At 41.6% G+C, this 20,763-nt stretch overlaps 2 protein-coding genes across 2 annotated transcripts; both read right to left on the reverse strand.

Annotated features, from left to right (window-relative positions):
* Positions 1 to 1,738: 1,738 nt before the first annotated feature.
* Positions 1,739 to 2,779, reverse strand: LOC119719700 (octopamine receptor beta-1R-like). Its single transcript, XM_038189196.1, has one exon. It carries the CDS (start codon positions 2,777 to 2,779, stop codon positions 1,739 to 1,741), a length of 1,041 nt encoding a protein of 346 aa, XP_038045124.1.
* A 6,353-nt stretch (positions 2,780 to 9,132) lies between these two features.
* LOC119719701 (D(4) dopamine receptor-like) lies at positions 9,133 to 10,137 on the reverse strand. Its single transcript, XM_038189197.1, has one exon. It carries the CDS (start codon positions 10,135 to 10,137, stop codon positions 9,133 to 9,135), a length of 1,005 nt encoding a protein of 334 aa, XP_038045125.1.
* Between the last annotated feature and the right edge of the window lie 10,626 nt (positions 10,138 to 20,763).

Raw genomic sequence — 20,763 nt, forward strand, 5'->3', positions numbered from 1 at the left:
TCCACGCCAAATACTCACATAAATGGTGAAAAATACTTTTTTTAAATCCTGGATCCAGACCAAGATCCGGATCACTTCCAAAATCTAATCAAATTTTACTTGTACCAAGGATCACTCCTATTTTTTTCATGCAAATCTGTCCATTACTTTTTGAGTCATCTTGTTAACAGCAACCAACCAACAAACTAACCAACTGCGATGAAAACATAGACTCCTTAATTGCGGCGGTAATAATCTATATCACATCTAAATTTAACACTCAGATTAGTTTCAATAGATTGACTCTAAAAGCGAAAAAGAAAAACACTCGCACCTAAAAGATCTTGTGCGCTTCGATTTCACCAGCAATATTTCTATCAGCCTATTTCTATCCTCCCTTGTCTTTCCAAAAAATTAGAACGGTTTGTCTACATCCCTCTCTCAGTTCATCTCTCACCATCACATTATTTTCGATTAGCAATACGGCTTTAGATCTTAACACTCTACGGACATGGCCCTCATTGAACTTGTCGACAATATTATCAATGCGCTCTGCAACGAAATATGTGCTATTTGTGTTTTTATCGATCTCTCCAAAACTGTCGACACTCTCGATCATTCTATTCTTCTTTCTAAACTCAACTACTATGATATCAGTGGTATGCCCTCCAATGGTTTGCGGATTACCTTTCTAATTCTGACAGACACCAGTATCAATAATAAACGGTGACTCTAATCTTCTGATCATCCAGCATGGTATCCCCCAAGGTTCTATCCGTGGGCCACTTCTTAATTTTTGTGCTTTACATCAATGATCTTCACAATTCTTCTCTTCTTAATTTCACTATTTTCGCTGATGATAAACAACCATTTTTTTTTACTCTAGCACTGATGTTACTTCTTAGATATAGACACTGTCAACTCCGAACTCCTCTTAATTTCTTCGTGGTTGAAAGCCAAGTCGGCACGTCCACAAGACATCTACTCGCTTCAACTTGTAATTGACAAAATCCCTATCAACAGGGTCTCTTCTGCCAAATTTCTGGGTGTTATCGATCAAATCCTCTCTTGTACCGAACACATTTCTTACATCCCTAAACCATCTCCCGAAACACCGGCGTCCTTTCTAATCTCCGTTTCTTTCTTCCAGGTTTCTCTCTGATCTTACTTTAAAACTCTCTTATTCTCCCGTATTTCAATTATTATATTGTTTGGGCGCGTACTATAACAAATTGAACGCTTTGTTTGTCACACAAAAAAGGGTCATTCTCATTTGCACTTTATCACATCCTCGGGACCATTCCGCACCTCTTTTCGCGCGTCTACGCACCCTCACTCTTACTGACATCAACGAATTGCACATGGGATCTTTATGTACATAGCAAATATACTAGCTTGTCGTTTCGGAGGCATGGTCGAGGACTCGAGGTACCAAAATGGCACCGACAATAGAAATAGTCAAGAACGTTGCAAGGGGTATTTGGCAATGTTGCTCAGATGTGTAAGTTGCCTTAGTTTGACATATCGGCGATCTTAAGCGGCGACAATGTGAACTCTGTCGGAGATCAAACGGAACATGCCCACCCTCGTAAAGTCAAGTAGCGTTGTTGATCGACGGTTGCACGGCCTCGCGGTAATCTACAGGTGGAAATCTTTCACTGGTGTTATTTACAACTTTCGCAATTATGTGAATGAAGTGCTGGCGGGAAAAGGTAGACTTCAACCATTTTCATCAGCATTGCAGGCCTTATGTTCTCGTTTATCCTGGAGGGTTGGATCTAAGGTTAACCGAAACGGTCTCAATTGGGATGATTTCAGACGGACGTGGACACCTCGGGCAACAGCCAAATAAGACAGACCGGGTGTGCCTTCGAAAACTTCGGTTCATGACCGAGTAGATGATGACATTCCACCAACTGTTGGTCAGTCCCAGCCAAATCGCGGAAAATTCCAGCCACTCATCAAAAGCATCGCTGCTGCCGGACACTGACCCGTGCAGGAGTTTCGCCTGGTAAACCGACCAGCTGACGGCAAATGCGACAGTCACCAGTGAAATGACACCGACAGCTTTGCCTTTGACACTGCGTGGTCGTCGCAAAATTGTTGGTTGACCGGCGTCATCGGTTGACGTGATGGTAACGGCAGGCCGTCCGATGTGTCTTGCGTGCTGCCGAGCGATCAGAAGAATTTTGACGTTCATCATCATGATGAGAGCAAGAGGTATTACGTAAAATAGCAAGACAGACACGATGCTCGCGACGATGTTCCTCCCCGTCGTCATGCAAACTGCAGAACATCTGTTGTAAACAATGTTGTTGGTAAAAGTGGTATACATGCCGCCCCCGGTACACGCTAACCATACTATCACTACAGCAATCACGCTCCTATGCTTTGGTAAAATTAACGCATAACGGAGCGGTCTTACGATGGCCACTAATCGATCAAAAGTCATCACGATAACCATCATTACCGAAACAGTGGTAAAAATGTAGAAAGTTATGAACGAAGCTGCACATACCCACTCCGGGAAAATCCACTTTCCTAATATCTCGACAGGTAACGACGTGGCAGCGACGAATGCCACACCCAGGTCAGCTACAGCAAGAGAAGTGATGATCACCTTCGTGCTGTCCGAAAACTCTTCCACCTTCCTCGTGACCACAATAGTCAACACGTTGCCCAGGAGAGTTAGTAAGAAGTCGAGGCCGATATAGGTGGCTCTGAGGGCACGGTGGAATGAGTGTTCTGATGGGACACACTCATCGGGGGCCAGAGTGGTAGGTGCATCCGTGGTTGCCATCGCATCTAGAAATGATCTTGGCCGAGCGTGCTCACCGGTTGCCGTTGCCGACGGCGAGTTAGTCCCGAACCTAATTGATAACTGATTACAAGCGCAGGCGGCTTGCTCGTAGGAAGTTGCCTGTGATGTGAATTCATATCTGGCACGTACAATGCAAATCGTGCTCAGCCAATTAGGATTTGTAGATGTACAACAACAACCCCGCCATTGCAACTCCTACATGTATGCATACAAAGAGGTACCCGCACATGAACCAGCTTCTAAAAAGCAATTGACAATCAAACCTTGAGCCTTTTCACTCCAGATTCATGTCCTTGTGAGCGATGTACATTTTCTGTACAGAATACATCCGTTATTTACCTTCAAAATAATCAGACAATATTTATTAAATTAGTGTTGGCAGGCGCGGATCCAGAGGGGGGGGGGTTTGGGGGTCAAAACCCCCCCCCCAGCTCTGTCAAAAAAAACAAAATTCTCATACAAATTCCTGAAAAATAAGTCGAAACCCCCCCCCCCCCCTTCCCTGCTGTGACAACCCAAAAAAATTATACTGGTCTAATGTCCGCCTGTTCAAAATACGGTACACCCTTCTGTAATGAGTGTTAATAATCGTCGAATTTGAACAGCGCCCCCTATTGAAATTGGTACAAGCCCCCCCCCCCCCCCCTAGTTTTTTAATTTTACGGAGGCCAAGTGTCCGGAGAAAAAAACATGTGCACGTTTTCAGATTTTTGGGCTAATGACCCCCCCCCCCTACGAAAATTCCTGGATCCGCCCCTGGTTGGCGTACGTTTCTTGCCGATGCCAGTCAAAGTGGATATCCGTTTCCGCGGTACTTGAAAGGTTGAAAGCCACGCAGAATGAAGTCCCGGCACGGACAGAATTGGAGCAGTTTCTGTCTTAAAGATAGATCGTGTTGCCAGGCCACGATTTTTTCGTTCACAGCATCAATCCCTTGACATTTGTCTCATTCGAAATGCTACCTTTATTGCACTTAAAGAGATACGGTCAGTAAGCCAATAACGACGGTGATTTATTTAGTGTCAATGGTCAGGTTGACGTTTCGCTGACAGGGTTTCAATCTCTTGTAGGAATAATAACATCTTAAGAATTCAGTCCGTGAAACAAATTATGGAAGTTAAGTGGCTGTGAAGAGATGGCGCTTTAATTTCCTGGTAAATGTTTTGTTGTATACGCTTCCACATTGAATTTGTCGTTATTGCATAACGGGGATATCAAGTGTGCCAGGGGTATGTTGCCCCTCTTTCAAGGGGCGATCTAGCTTTCGGGAAACTGGGTGGGGGTGGGGAGTTGGGGTCATATATGAAAGGCAGGGGTTGAGGTTGGGGTTGCTTTATGGTCTCGGGGCTTGCCCCCGGGAATATTTTGAAATCTACGGCGCTTTCTACTGCATTCTAAGGTAATTAGAGAATAACTATGAACTTTAGCATTCCATTTATAATTTTCACTTGTATCATAATATTAGTCAGCGACTGAACGGGGGAAGGGGGTGCGATCTACTGCTGCCCCCCCCCCCCAATATAAACACACACCCACCAGCACATAAGCAGCTCAAGTAAGCAATAGAATTACGCATCCTGTGAAATCGTTACGCCTAGTACGCAAGTCATTTTCAAGAAAAGAGGCGACCCGAATTTACCATGATTTCCTCGCGATGGTTTGAACTAAACCAGAAAACAATGCATTTTTTTCCCACACACACTGCCCCAAATTGACCGAATCGGTTTCATATCTGTGAATGAGAGTAGTTTTTTCCCCGAGTGACATACATCAGGGGCGGTTCTAGAGCCAATACTTTTCGGGGGGGGGGGGGGCTAGCATGGTGGATCCAAAAAAAAAATGCAGGGAGGCGTGCTGAAATGTAGACAGGTTATTTTCTGCGGACACTTAGGCCTCCGAAAATCAATAGGTGAGGGGTGCTCGTGCCATATTTTCAATGGGGAGTGCTGATAAAATCCTACATCAGGCACACTATAAAAGTGTACAAATGCACCCTTCTCACGACTATTTATTTAGGGGGAGACCGCTCGCATGTACGTCACCTTCTTACATTTTGCTAGTTCCAATATTTTTTTATGGGGGGGGGGCTAGACAATTGGGGTTTTTTTTTTGGGGGGGGGGGCTAAAGCCAGCCCTAGCCCCCCGTCCCGTAGAACCGCCACTGACATACCATTAAAGGAGGGCTCTCGGCGGACACCTTCAATTGCTTTGCGTCGAAAAAAATGACGATGCATTTTTACAGTTCTGTCAATTAGTATATCTACTGGACTGAATTTTCGACAATTTTTTAATAACATGATTCGGATTTATTTCATTGTTGTTTTCTGAAATACTGGGGTTTTTTGCCAATGATGTCTTTTACCGTTAATGGCTATAGTCTTAATAAATTTGATAATTGCAAAACAAGACATATGATCCCATATGATTATGCTTCAACAACAGCACGCAACGACGGAGACCTCGCTTAAGGTTGCAGACCAAGGGCGGATCCAGGGGGCCAAAGGGGGCCATGCCCCCCCCCCCCCAAAAAAAACGAAACCAATTTATTTTATTTTTTTATGTGACATCGCAATAAAGGCAGGCAATGGGTACACCACCATCTTTTCCTCAAAAAAACATTGGTTAAAGTGGTCAGAAATTGCCTCAGATCGCACCACAGAGCATCTAGAATCCAAAAAAAATTCGGGGCCCTTAAGCGGGCCCCGAACCCTACGTCGTAATTTTTTTTTTACCCACTTTTTTGGGGGACCAAATTTTTTTGGGCCCCCCAAAAAAATTGTGCTCTGGATCCGCCCTTGTTGCAGACCAGCAAACAAACTGCCATAACCCGATAATAAAAAGCGCCACTTCTCAAGATCAGGAAAAATACTCACAACTCTCCAAGGTGTTTGAGACAACCCATCAAATTAAAGCTTATTTCATCACCTTTCTTCTTTTGTTCGATATTTTCCAGGTAATCTGATGGCATTTCCAAAGACAATCACCCCTAAAAGTATAGTCCTGAAGCCCATCGCCATTTTGAAAAATGATGCCCACGCTCCAATGCAAAATAGAGCAACTTTTGGGACTATTTCATCCAAATTGCACATAAATACAATGTTGCAGTCGTAATCACGGTTTCTAGCATTACATTTTTTATCAATCCTCAAGTTTAAGGGGAAAAAAAATGCTCTTATAGCAAAAAATATTGAGGACATACAAATCGTGATTTGGCCCGCGTATGCTATTTGGGGCCTATATACTGGCCTGCACCTTTCAGGCCAGTGTCAAAATGGACTCCTATTAAACCAGGTTTCTTATGCCTTATGTGGACCTATAACCATGGGCGTCGCGAGGGGGGGGGGCAAATGTCTTGGCCCCCCTCCCCCCCCCCCCTGGAAAAGCAACAAAAAAAAGGAAGAAAAAAAAAGACGAAGACAAAGTGGTGTAAATTTAATGAGTTGGGGGGGGGGGGGCAAAATGTCCCTTTCCCCCTCTAAAACTGATAAATCGAGAATGTGTTGAGAAATACAAGCATTTTTTGGCAAAACTTTTTTTCCCCCCTCTAGAAAAAAATCCTGGCGACGCCCATGCCTATAACCCCCACATGCGACCTAGCCTTGACATGTAACTGTCCTTATCTTCACATGTAGGCAAGAGTGGGAGGCCTATACCAAAACAACATAATTTTACACTACTGTTCAAAATTCACGCGATGGCGAGGCCGAAAGCGAAGCGAATTTCATGACGCCAACAACGATTAAGTTTCATTATGATATTAGCCCTTGCTTTCCATTGGTACGTGTGAGGTATGACCCGGCCTTTATATTAGGCGTCTTTAAGCACTAAGCAACACGGGCATTTAGCAATGGAAAGACGTCTTTACCAATAACTAACGTGGTTTCAATTTAATAACATTAAGGGCGAATGCCTTACTGAGGGCAAGCAATTCAGCGAGTGCTAGCAGGTACAAGCGTTACAGGACACCAATAAATTTCGAATCATACCTTCGGGACTCGTCATAAAACTGCAAAACAGTCTAAGTCCTCTTACTGCAGAGTCTAATTTAAAGGTTCTCGTTATAGTCTGAGCGCGGTCATGTCATGCATGGGTTTTTTTTAATGACGCCATGTGGAATTCACATTTCACCGGCAGTACAAAAGAAACAACAAACCTTAGATATTTAGCCTATGCAAACAATCGCTCGGGAAAATTGATGCTTTGAACCCACTGGAAAAGCTGCACTTGGCGTCTGTCGGTGTCATGCAACTTGGGCATTTTATAATTGAAAGACGCATGGTCACGCACAGCAAAATATTAAACAAGTCGTAAGTGTTGTCTGTGTTTAATTTACACGTGGACTTAATCAATCATCAACCATTATTGAATTGGTGCATCAATGCATCACATCATGAAATGACGGACAAGAAAATTACATCCATTGTCATCGGTATAAAGGTATAGTAATATCTTCTTCGTCTTTGACAATTTTTACGAACAAATAAAAAAAATTTAGCCATTTTTTTCTTCAAAAAAATTACTAAATTCTCCCCCAGTCCTAAACCACTGTTCGTATCTCAGTATCAGACGTCTCTCACTTGACACATTTCCAGCAAAAACTACATAATAAGGCAATTTTCGTCAGAACTGTAATCAAATATAGATACAGGGTGTACCTGTGCAAGCGGATATCCATTAATTTCTCAAAAACCACTTAACATGAGTATTTCATCTTCATGGAGCATATTAATCATACTTTTGTGTATAATCAGTGAAAATGCCATGGAAATCAGTTCATGTAAACCAGACTGAGATTTAACCGGGGGTTGCTGTGGGTTTTTCACCCATTCCAATGGGATTTAAACAGTCAGTGATATCAGTTCATCAGATTGTCATGGGCCTTTTTACTCTGATGTAAATTAAGTTAGCTGGGTAAATCCCATCCCATTGGAATGGGTAAAATCCCGCCTTTTATAATCTGTTATAGATCTCTGCTTTGCACGAACGGATTTCCATGGCATTTTAATGAATATGTACAAGAGTACATTTAATATGCTCCATCAAGATGAAAATACTCATGTTAAGTAGTTTTTGAGACATTAAAGGATATCTGCTTGAACAACTTTCTTGGAACACCCTGTTCATCCATAGTTACAAACTAAATTCAGTAATTACACGTTGAAGAATTGAGTGTTGATTCACAGGCGAGAGTATTTTGAACGAGGGTTAAAAATGTTTTGTTGATCAAGCAGCTGTTTGAGGGAGAATCGTAAACTATCCGAATGGTTTTATTCATAAGATGGAATTTTGCGTCGGGGCGATGTAAATCAATATTAAGTTTTGCCCTTTACCGACGTATTAACACTGTATACTCGGTGTGTTACCTCCCGAGTGAAAGTTGGAAAAAATATCACTCGGCGGGACTCGAACCCACGACCTCCTGCTTTCTAGTGCAAACAGAATTACCACTCGACCACTTGGCCTCATTTTAAAGGGGTTCGTTGTACACTTCGAAACAAAATCAGAAAACCAAGCCAATTGAATTTCTCTGGAACTTTCTAGCGGGTACGTAAACTCAAGATGTGTGAACGCAAATGTTTAGAGCTTGATAAAATGTCACTGTGAAATTTTAGGTAACATTTTGCTCTACAGCAAGGCACTAGAGGCGAAAACTCAAAGTGCGTCACGTTACGGGCCGCGCCACGTTGGGGTGCATCAATAATAGTGATGAGTACTGTTCCGTGCCAGTATTATTTAGTTCCACATAGTCATAATACCTTGGTCATTCTCCACTCAGTAAAATTGGGATGTAAGATGTGCATGTAAACATTAAATTAAAATGTCATGGTGCTTTGTTAATGTTGACTTATGGAAAGGCTGAGATGGGATCACACCTACATGTCTCGCTCAGTTCGCCAGAGCAGAGTCGAGCCGCTGAAAGGTTTTGATTCTGTCACTATCGATACCGATCTATGTTAAACATACATTCTCTGAAGAGAGTAACGTGTTTGTTTTGTCTGCAGAAATGCATTTTGCTGAGTTAAAGAGAGATCGAAGCAAGATACAGATCAAACACGGTTTTTACCTTTGTTAGAATGTCCCTGAAGCAACCGTTGGTTTTAAATCATACATTTCACATCCTGTAAAAATAACATGATGAAGCAATATGTCATTTGATTTTGTTGATTTGTTGACGATGACTGGCTGACAAAAGCACACTGTGTAGTTAGGTTTAACTTGAGTCACAGAGGCGTATGTTCGTATCAATTTGTAGCTAATTTTGCATTCACATTCACTAAAGGTTGGTCACACGACCGGAGTGAATGGCCAAGGCATTGGGTTTACTGTATTTTTTATCTCCGGCAAATGTCTCTAAATCGCTCGGGCAACCAAGAACACAACCGACGCAAAACAGACTTCAGGTGCTGCCGGAAGCTGCGATTCATCACCGAGTACATGATGACATTCCACCAACTGTTGGTCAGTCCCAACCAGATAGAAGCAAACTCGATCCCCTCTGGGAAGTTGACACCCTCATCGGAAGCTGCATTGAGTATGAGCTTCACGTAAAAAAGTGACCAGCTGACGATGAAGGCGAAGGTGACGAGAGTGACTACGCCAACAGCTTTGCCCCTCAAGGTGCTCCGGGGATGGTGTTGGACGTGGGCCCGCTCGAGATTGATGGAGACTGCGGGCGTAGCAACCACTTGATTCCTGAACCGTCTTGCGTGCTGGTGGGCAACTGACAGAAGTTTTACATTCATCAGGACTATGAGAGTCAAAGGGATGAAGTAATAGGTAACTATAGCCACGACACTTTGCAGGATGTTCCTGTCTTTTGTTGAGCAGAGTGCCGAGCATTTGTTGTATATTATCTGGTTGGTAATTGTCGTGAAGATTGCGCCTACGGTGCAAGCCAGCCACACGAAGGCAATAGCAACCAGGCTCCTTCCTTTGGTCAAAATCAATGAGTAACGGAGCGGTCGGACGACGGCCACCAGCCGGTCAAATGTCATGATGACAAGCATGAAAACAGAAACAGCTGTGAAAATGTAGAAGGATATGAAAGAAGCTTCACATATCCACATTGGGAAGATCCAACCACCCGAAATCTCGGCAGCAAAAGACGTGGCAGCAACGAATGCCACACCGAGGTCAGCCAATGCCAGCGACGTGAACATCATTTTGGTACTGTCGGAGAACTCCTCCACCTTTCTAGTGACTACAATAGTCAGTACATTCCCAAACATGGTCAGCACGAGATCAACGCCAATGTAGGTAGCTCGTAGGACTCGATGGGGAACATTTTCCCACACTTCGCATACGGAGTCCGTGACTTCTGAGCCATTAGACGTCATGACTGGTTTTGTACGCTCGCCTCTGTGAAAGCTGAGCGATAGAGATACTCTGGTACGCCACAGTTGAAACGCTGAGCAAATACTGGCGCTATGCGAAGTCACACATTCCGTGTGACCAAGGTCCTCTTTGCTCTTCTGCGCAAATACTGAATTTAACTTAATATGGCCTCAAGATTGAAACCAATGCATTAAGCCAACGGCATCCAGTAGACGTGAGTGGTGTGTCTATACACGACGTATCATCCACGGACGCCTAGCTGCCAAATTGATTGACAACGCGTGAGTGTGCAGGACAAAGGGAACCAACACAAGGGGAGATGGTTGTGAGCAATTATGAATGTTCGAGGGTAAAATAATAAAAGGAAAGGAACCGAAGAAATTCACGCTATGATCGCTCTTCCTCACAACAATCTACATGGTTTTCAGAATGTTTCCGGAGAATCTAATGCAAACATCGGTTAATTTAATCAGTATAGTTCTATCTCAACTACACGGTACGCCTCGTGTCTATACAAATATTTTTTTTTATTTAATTTCTCCCCGCGACATTCTGAAAGCCTTTAACTGCATAAGTACATTTCAATGGACTTCATTGTTAATTGAACAACAAAGAAAAACCAACATAGAATAGAATTTGTCCACAATTGAATCGACTCAACGGAATAAAAAGGCTGGGCTGAAAACAGAAACTCTTTCGTGTCGGCACTGCACTTTAAAAATTGTGTTTAGGGTCTACATATATTTTAAACACTTAAAAAACAAATCGGTATTACAACTGAGCGTGTGCTTAACAATATACGTCGATTTTAACTCGGGATGAACGCGGCACATACATGCACACAAGTCTCTGGAGAACGTGGTGACCGAATCTACATTCTTTAGTTTGTCATGCAATCAAAACGACAACGGAAAGCAAAAATACTTCGCTGTCCAAAATTTTGAAATTTTGTGCTCACTTCAGAACAAGACAATTTCTTTGATTTTGCAAGCACCCGCTATGATTTTGCACGCATACGGCGAAGTGTTATACAGCTAAAGGAAAGTTATTTAATATTCATGTGCATATGTGCAGTTGGAAATCCGAAGAGGCTAACTGTACTTACTGTAATCACATTTTTGTTTTTACCACATGTTTAGATTTGCAGATGTGTGTGACATGTGTAGGCATCGTACTAGCGCCTGGTAGTGCCCTTAAGTACGTAAGTTCTAAAAGTAAATACAACTGACTAGACGAGAAACGTGGTAAATACACTTTTCTTTTTCTCATTTCTTTATCACAAAATGTCTCATAAAAGAACTCCGGATCCACTCTATAAAGTTTTGCACTCTTACACTTTTCATTTGATGCCGCAAATAGACTTTTGTTGTTTGCAAAAAAATGTTAACTTAATTTAGACTAAATGTTAACTTGATTTAGACTAAACATTTTAAAACTGCCAAAAGTGTTTTAAATTATAAGCACCGTTTTAATAATGTATTTTACAATCTTTTCACGTATTAATTTTCATTTGGTGGATTTTTTTACTTTGGAAACCACCAGTCTTTGGTATGCAATTGGAATACCGTTATACCAACCAAACCTTGCAGGCCGCCTATAGACCATTATCATGTTACGGCCATCTTGATTTTTCCCATTCAAATCGACGTTACCAAAGTGAGGCTGGAAGGGAAAATAGTGTGGTTCCTTTTTGCAAAAAAAAAGCCATTATCGTTCAGTACTGTTATTGGATACAGGGAACATGACTGAAATGGTGGCAGCATGATAAAGGTCTATTGCCACATGTCAGTGCCGACCGAGTTACAATTTCGCTACCACTACACAAAATACCACGTGACTATAACATTACTGCCAATATCTTGCCTCTGTTTACAATATTTTCATAAACAACTGTAGGAATTGTCACAAACAATTGTTAGAGTGCATTTACTGACGACGGCATGGCATTGGCACTATTTTAGTAAAATATTGTTGGTCAATTTTCGGAGACCAACCGACCCGGACACCCAAGTGACTTGCAGACGTTCCTGTGACGGTGATCGGTTACAGTACCGCTAGTATTTGTGGTATAGAAGCTTGAGGGCATTCGAAAGCCGTACCAATATTCACATGTGGGTATTTAGACAGACCCGATCAATCATTTACAACGACCTCTTATGGTCAGTGCAACAGTCAATGCAGGCTGCACTCTCTAGAGATTGCCAGCATGCATTATTTGTTGTCTGATATCCCGATTGGTAACATGTCAAAATCGAAGCGATTATCAAAAAGCTGTTTCAGGAAAACCATTCTTCATTTGAGGTGGCCCAGGCATGCACTCTCTTGATTTCATTTGAAGCCATTGATAAAATTGCATCTATAAAAAAAGCAATATCGGGGTTGTTCTTTGAAAGTGATGTGAAAACGTGACGATCTTGTTACAAAAACATTTGGAATTTTTGGAGACTTTTGATTGGGCAATCGACGCCATGGAAAGAAGCTTACAGTTGCGAGCCGCCGGAACGATATTTGTCGCGGGATTAATCGCCGTTTGGTGGAGAAAAAAAGTGATGTATCGTCTGCAGCTTAGTAATGTTCATAATGAAAGTTTGTTGCTACCAGCTTGTACAGTAGTTATGATGTAAAACAGCCTCTGCGTGTTTCCCATGGAACGTTCTGCTTATGTCAGCAATTACAGATACCGATCGATTTTTTAATCGATATCTAATTATATCATGCGTTCGGCACATGATCAGTCTCGTTTATTTCAAATTGAAAAAAAAAAAGGTTTGAGCAACACGGTTATCGGATTTCGGTGTTTGTTATTTTAAATTGAGAAGAATCTTAATGGGGCCTTGTGGTGGAGGCACCCCCCCCCCCCCCCACACACACACACACACAACGTCGGTGCTACCTACATTATGTGGACGTCTTTTGTTCGGAAGTCCACACTGCGTATGTAAGACAAACTCACCAAAAATAAACAAGAGCCTGCATTCAATGTTTTATTCTCCAATTAGGTCAAACGTCACAAAAGCAACAAACACAAAAGTACTCACGGAAACCTTTTTGATACTTAAGATGGCCATGCCAGGCAATATTAATTACATCGACGCAAGGTGTTCAAAAAGGGTGAAAAATGCAAAAATTGGGAATTGGAATAAAACGATGTTACAAAAACATGGTAAGTTTGTGAAAAGTCTGATTTCGTCACAGGTAGCACTTGATGACCCACCGGGACGGTATTTCATAGGTCGAAGGTCCAAATCCCATTTGGGCCAGATTGCATAATCTGCAAATCAAATGGGGATGAGAAATAACTTGCAACTCCAGTGACATTGATATCCCAATTGTTAACTTCAGCTTGTGTACACGCATATGTGTTCTACTTACTTGTCAGCATTTCTAGATAACCGATCGATGTGTTATTCAATATTTTATATCAGACATTCGATGCATGATCGGCCGGATTAGAATTAGCGTAACATTGAAACATTTCCTTTCGATTTTTTTTCTTCAAATTTAACTAAATTTTAACTAACTTTAAAGTTCACGGTTTTTTTTAAAGGAATGCTTTCTTAGGCCATTCGTGCCATACATGCGGACTTCCAGTACACGAACCACAACACACGTCTTCCAGTTACATGTCGTTTTATTTGAATGAAATGATTGTATTTAGAGCACATTTCACAAAATAATGTGAATTCAATTTTGTTCGAGTGGTGTGATCTTTGTGACATTTTAACGAGCGCTACAAGAATTGCAGCACTTACAATCGTTTGGCATGGGCGTTGCCAGGATTTTTTTCTAGAGGGGTCCAAAGCACATTATTTCCCCAAATCCTTGTACTTTCTCTGGGATGTTCTCAATGTATAATTTTGTTTTTCAAGGGTAGGCGGGGGACGTTTGCCCACCCCACCCCCGTTGACACCCCCTGCGGACGCCCATGGTGTTAAATGTGCAGAAACTTTCACAGCAATATGACTTTGCATATAATGACAAGCGCCCCCCCCCTCCCCTCTCTCGACGCCCATGCCGTTTGGTTGACAAGGAATTTGCCGGTTGCATTTCACAGCAATCCCATATCCTTGTATGATATAGGATCGATTGTGTTTGCGTTGTTTGTTTTGTTGTGCAATGTCAGCTGAATAAAACAATGCAATGTCCTTCTGATTTACGTAAACATAGTTTCATAATTGGAACAGGTGTTTGTTTCTCATGGGAAAGAAAGTAATTTAATTTAAATGGTTAAAATGCCCCCAATTTCATGCTCAAGATATACTTTAATTTTGTTTTTACAATCTCAATATGTTTCGCCTTCGTCATCAGTTAATCTTAAAAGGAATACATCTTTCTCTAGTCCTATACAGGTTTAATGCATCGCCAAAATGCACTGACAACACTTTTAAAGGACAGGAATGTCTCAGAAACAGAAACAAAAAATCGGTCATTCATTTTCGTCTGAATTTGAATGCCTGTATTTATTCCCATGTTTGAAATAGCCATCTAAAAGCGAAGAAGAAGTCTTGTAAACGAGTCTGAATGGACATAAACGAAAGGTGCTGCTCAATCACTTAATTGATTGAACTAAAATGGAATCGAATGCTCTTCTAGCCAAAACGAAACGCGTGTTCAGAGCGATTCTCAAATTCAGACGAAAATTAATGACCTATTTTCAGAAGTGAATGAACATTTTAGGAAATTGGCCGGGAAAACCTATTCTACGTTTACTGAGTGATATTTGATTAAATGAGGCTAAACTGGTACACTGCATAGGTTGTGAATTGTCTTAAGATTCCGTATTGATTAGTCTGTGGAATTTCAATGTGAAGCACATTTGTATTAAAGAATTTCCTCTTTGGAAGCAGTCGTGGAAATTGCAGGAAACACGTGCCGCGCTAACCGCGACGGGAACATTTAGTGGATAACAAAAGGGTATTGTTATCATCAAGGCCTTTGGTATAAAAAGGCGTCCGGTCATCGATTTTCGAAAGAATTCTTTTCAAATCACGGCCACTCGAAACATCTGGTTAAGAAATAATCCATCGTGGACACGCGAGCGACGTGCTTTGTCAGCAGTTTGAACAACCAATTACAGAAAGGATTTCATATTCCAGACTAGTGAACAGCCAATCACGTTAAATACCAGCAATCAGGCCAAATGTGTAGTCAGCAGTTTTTGAGCCGCTATCGTCATTAGCCACTCAGTTTCTTGAAACTGGTAGGCGTCTCTTTACACGGTACAACGTCGTATCCCGTGTAAATTTGGCGAGTGTTTCTTATACTCTTGTGGAATACTGGAAGACGCCAATCAAGAAACTGAAGATTACGAGACGAAACAAAAACAGGACCCGTTGTGATGGCTAATGTGCCACCGCAATACATCCTGCTACTACTCCTACTGACCCTTTTCTACCCACAGACCACGAAGTAAGTTTAGATACTGTTTCATGATGGGAATTCCGTCAGTCGGCCTGTTGCATTTACCATTCAAGATGTTATGAATGAGGGAGGAAAGTTTGAAACAGCTGAAGCTCAGTTCCGGGTATTTTACGGGGGGGATTTTTTTTAAATTATGTTATCTTACGGGTAATCAGTTAGGAAATAACTCTTAGATAAAATCTTTCAATTTTCTAAAGTTGAATCGTGGTATCAGTCGTGACACATTTCAACATTTTGGGGGCCTCAAAATAGATTTAATTAAAAAAAGTGATTCCCAAAAAAAAACAGAATGTAAAGTTTAAAAGAGAACATCGATTGTTGACGTTACAATCTCTCAATACCTAGAACCGAGCTTGTTTCCATTTTTTATTGTTTGTACCTCCATATGAGTGGCAGCCAAATAGGCCTACACTCACTACATATCTATTTTCTCGAGGGTCGAGAAAATTATGAGCAACGATTATAATGTGATTTGCACAATCTGATACACGAATTGTGCTTGTTAAATATGATATCCCTCTTTAATTTGTTTCCTTTTACCTTTTTTCTCGCCAAAGATGCCAGGTTGCCGAAAGTCACTTTTGCCCCCGGGAGGAAGCCGTTGACGTCATCGTGCAGGAAAAGTACCTTACCGAGGAATGGCAAACCCTGGAAATATCACGGCAGAGTTACAACGACCGTAAGAGAAATGGCGATAACATCCGAATTGTCAGATGTGACGACAACTCCGGCACGTGTGAAGTCCAGGTGTAAGTACAATAGAGAGCTTGCAATGAGCGCCCTCACTGTGGACAGCTTTTTTTTGTTTCTATTATGTGACACGCATGAGAAGATCCAAGTACTTTCATTGTCACTGAATTTATATAACAAGTGCTGTGCACAATAAGGGCGATGTAGCTTATACCTTTCAAAATAATGCGAGAAAAAAAACCTTTGTCCCTGGTCGAAAGATGTTGCAGGCCAAGTAAGAAAAAACTGCTTGAAACTGCCTACTTGCTAGATTGTCCTGAAATCTACTTAACGTATAAATTAGATGGTCTAACACAGAATTGTTCTCATAGGCGAAACAGATCTGCCTTTAAGCAGTGGCGTAACCTGTGGGTGCATACATTTTTCAAGGGGGGCCCTACAGGCAAGTGATTATACTCTTGCTTAATACTCCCAGGCACCACTGGGGTCCCCACCCCACCCCAACCCAGAAGTTACGCCACAGCCTTTAAGAAAGATTCTGCTACGGATGGAACAGTCCGGTATATTTATTCTTAATGGAGTTTTATATTGAAATTGTAATTGAAAACGTGTTAATGTTTGAGCTTCCACTAAAAAGGTTTTTTTGATCAAGTTTCCTTTTCCATCTCACTCCCTTAAATGTATTCAATCAGACAGTCACCCGAGTTAGAAGATGAACAATTCGTCACTGACACATGAACTGAGACACGGTGGCCCCTGAGTTTTCTTGGTTATAATTATAAGTTATTATAGGTTTTCCCGGACAATTTCGGAAAATGTGCGTTTGAATTTGTAAAACATAAATTCAATTCGGCGGTGATTTTGAGAACGACGTATGTCCTGGTTTCATTTTCGCAATAACTAGCCTTCGATTTCATTTTGTATCAATCAAATGAATGAATGTGCATAACGTTTCATTTAAGGGATTACAAATACGTGATTAGGTTTTCGGTTTGACGGATGCGTTGCCGATTATTACGAATGTGCAATCCAATTCGCAGAAATTCGATTGTCTATTGTGACACAGGCTGAATTTAACATTCTTTTTCATTTGTTACAATTTAAATTCGCATTTTCCGCATTCAATTTAAATAAATTATTCAGGCCTATACAAATCATGATACAACTTTGATTCATTAATTAATGATTAATTAATTAATCAATGTATGCCTTATTGATCATTAATGTGTTTGTTCTTATATACACAAAGGCCTATGTGAAATGTAGGCAAATTAAATGTGAAAATGATATTAATATGACCAATTTGAAATCAATCAAAATAATCTTGTAGCCATATTATTGAGACGGTAAAGGGACACATCACGTGTCATGTTACATGGGATCTGCATGGAGACTTTTTGAATATTAAAAAATTCAATCATTCAATCAACCATTCCTCAAATGTTACTTTAACACATAAATGAATTCCAATGCTTGACCAGGCATACGTTAAATAACACTGCGAGGGAAATCGGCTGCACACTTAGCGAAAAAGATTGATGATAAATTAAAAGGAAAACAGGATTGCGGATGTGCCTTCGATTTCGCGCTAAAATGAAATGTCAATACACTAAATGCAGTGCACATTCGGGAAATCGTGCACTGATTTTTTACGACTGAATGCACTTTCACTGAAAAAGAATTATCATTTGTTAAATAGAAACAGAGATATGGAACGTTCATTCTATTTCGCACGAAAACGAATGCTTCTTTTACAAATTCGTGTACACATTTTCCGAAATTGTCCGGGAAAACCTATAGTAATGCGTAATTTTCGTTTTCACGAACTGGAACCCGTCTTAATCATTGACTAAGAATCTGTTCAAGTCGAGATTGCGTTTCACCAGCTAACAGGTTTTTACGTTAAACGATTCTAAATAACCACACAAGTACGTGGATTGACTAAAATTGTGTCAAAACGTTTAAAAGCGTTTTCTTCGATTTGTATTTCCGCCAAAGTGCTTGGGTGTCATTTCGTGAAAACCAAAATAATCATACGCACAACTTCACGAAAACCATGCTGAATACATCGACCAAATATTTCAATCTGTCCACTAAATAAATAAATAAACAAACTAAAAGTCGTTCTTCCGATAGGTAATAATTTTAACTGGTAAGTAGGACTAAGCGTACATGAAACGTTCGACGTTTAAACCAGTACGGAGGACTGTGATCGACTATAGCAGACTTTGTGGAACGAATTGCAGACTTCACACTCTGAACCAAAGTCTAACGGGTCGAAACGGTCACTCTAAAAACTCACGCCAAATAGAAAGAAACCTGGATCCCGATGACGTTAACATTTCTGGATCATGCAAGATTTCTCAACAACATTTCAGGTGCAATTTCAGCTCCCAAAGCGAAATGTTTCAAAAATGTAGCCAGGAAACTAATTAACCTTGTACCAAGTGTAGCCCGAGACGTAAAAGTAGCTCCAGCCCTGCGTAGCCAGTTAAGGAAGACTTCCCTTTTCCGTTCAAGCGCCCTTTTTCACCAGCGTTTACACCCCCAATATTTGTGAATAGTGCCCTTTTCTTGCAACAACTGCCTTTTTTTGTTTAAATAAGTGCCCTTTTTAACCAGTGGCCTTGTACGTGTGCCCTCTTTGTAATTTTGCGCGACCGTTGGCAAATCTTGCTGCCCTAGAAAGTGCGTAGGCCTATATTGCCCAATAGGGCATGATCGACCGTTTTGAACAGCGCCTCAATTGTAGCACTAATCCCGTTCTAAAATGTAACACGAGATATAAATATGGAACCAACCATGTAATAAAATGTGGCCCTTGCCTTGAATGTAGTCTGCTGTACTTAACCTAAAATAATGTAAACCCAACCCTGTACCTCAATGTATCCCGGACATGGGCATCAATCCTGGGGGGGGGGGGGGACATGGGACATTGCTCCCCCCCCCCACTTTTTGAAGGATGGGGACACAATATCAAAGTTCCGCCCCCCCCCCAAGATTTTTAAACTCTTGTCTCATTAACAGGGCCGTATTATGCTCTACAATAATCTAAAGAAAATATTGGTTAAAATGGTCAGAAATTGCCTCAGATCGCACCACTGAGCATCAATAATGGATTTTTGTTCGGAGCCCTTAATCGGGCCCCGAACCCCACGCCTTAAGCTCAAAATATCTGATTCAATGACTCCAACGCCGATAAATGATGTTAAAAAGCGGGCCCCGAACCCCACGCCGTAACGGCTTCGCGCTCGCATTAGTTATGATCAAGGTATGTTTCTCCCCCGTCTCACACACTTTTGTGCGATTGACGCCCTTGAGCCCTGAACATATCAATGTAGCCCCAACCAAGGACAGATCCAGAACACATTGGGGGGGGGGGCAAAAAAAATTGGTCCCCAAAAAGTGGGTCAAAAAATTTACGGCGTTTTTTTTTTATTCTAAATGCTCTGTGATGCGATCTGAGGCAATTTCTGACCACTTTTACCATTTTTTTGGAGGAAAAGATGGTGGTGTACGCAGTTCCTGCCTTTATAGCGACGTCACTAAAAAAAAATTGGGTTCACTTTTTGGGGGGGGGGGGCATGGCCCCCGATGGCTCCCCCCCCCCCCCCGGATCCGCCCTTGCCCCCAACCTGATTGTAGGCTGTGTCTGTGTTTTTCGTAGTGCCGAGTCGGTTGAGCGTACACGACCCAGACATCAGACCCGGCTTCGAGAGGTCAAAGACTGCTGCCAAGGATGGTCGGGAGACAACTGCAACATGCGTAAGTCACTGTCGGAAGTTATTTTATTGAGTTAGTACTCTATGTTCATGTATTGTTATCGTTTCCTATACAGATAAGTGTTTGGATATATCAAGAGACACACTTCAATTAAATTGACAACCCACGACCCAACCGTTGTCCGGATACCATGCATGGCCGTACCAGCCTTGGACAAACAAACTATATGCCCACGTTGTGTTTTAAGGATCTTGAGAGGTCCTTGCTTAGAGACAAGACTCCTCCTTGTCTATTTTATATTTAAAGGGAATTTTTACATGGAAGATAAAAAGAGGAAAATGTTACTGCCCCCAAGGTAAGGATCAGAAAGGGATTTGGAAGAAAACAAATCTCCTTCCTGCTTGAAAGCATATATTTTACAGGACGGTCCTTCATACCATTTTTGGTACTTGTTCTACCTTGCAGCAATATGTAACCCAGAGTGTGTAAATGGACAGTGTATCTTCCCACCTGATATCTGCCACTGCTCTCTCGGTTACACAGGACCCACTTGCGATTTTCGTAAGTAAAGATACAGACGAATAATTAATCAATGTTCCGTCGATTATGCACTGTTTATGGTCGATATTTGAGAATAAATGACAATGTCAGTACTTAGCAGGTTCTACAAACAATTCCAACTATGCGATGGTCGAAAGCGATATATGTTTTCGACGGGAGCATATACCTATGTTCCCCAATACCTGTGTTCCCCAATACCTATGTTCCCCAACCCTAACCCTAACCCAAACCTT

The sequence above is a fragment of the Patiria miniata genome, unplaced genomic scaffold, assembly GCF_015706575.1.
Source record: "Patiria miniata isolate m_02_andy unplaced genomic scaffold, ASM1570657v1 HiC_scaffold_8, whole genome shotgun sequence".
In the NCBI taxonomy this organism is placed as follows: domain Eukaryota; kingdom Metazoa; phylum Echinodermata; class Asteroidea; order Valvatida; family Asterinidae; genus Patiria; species Patiria miniata.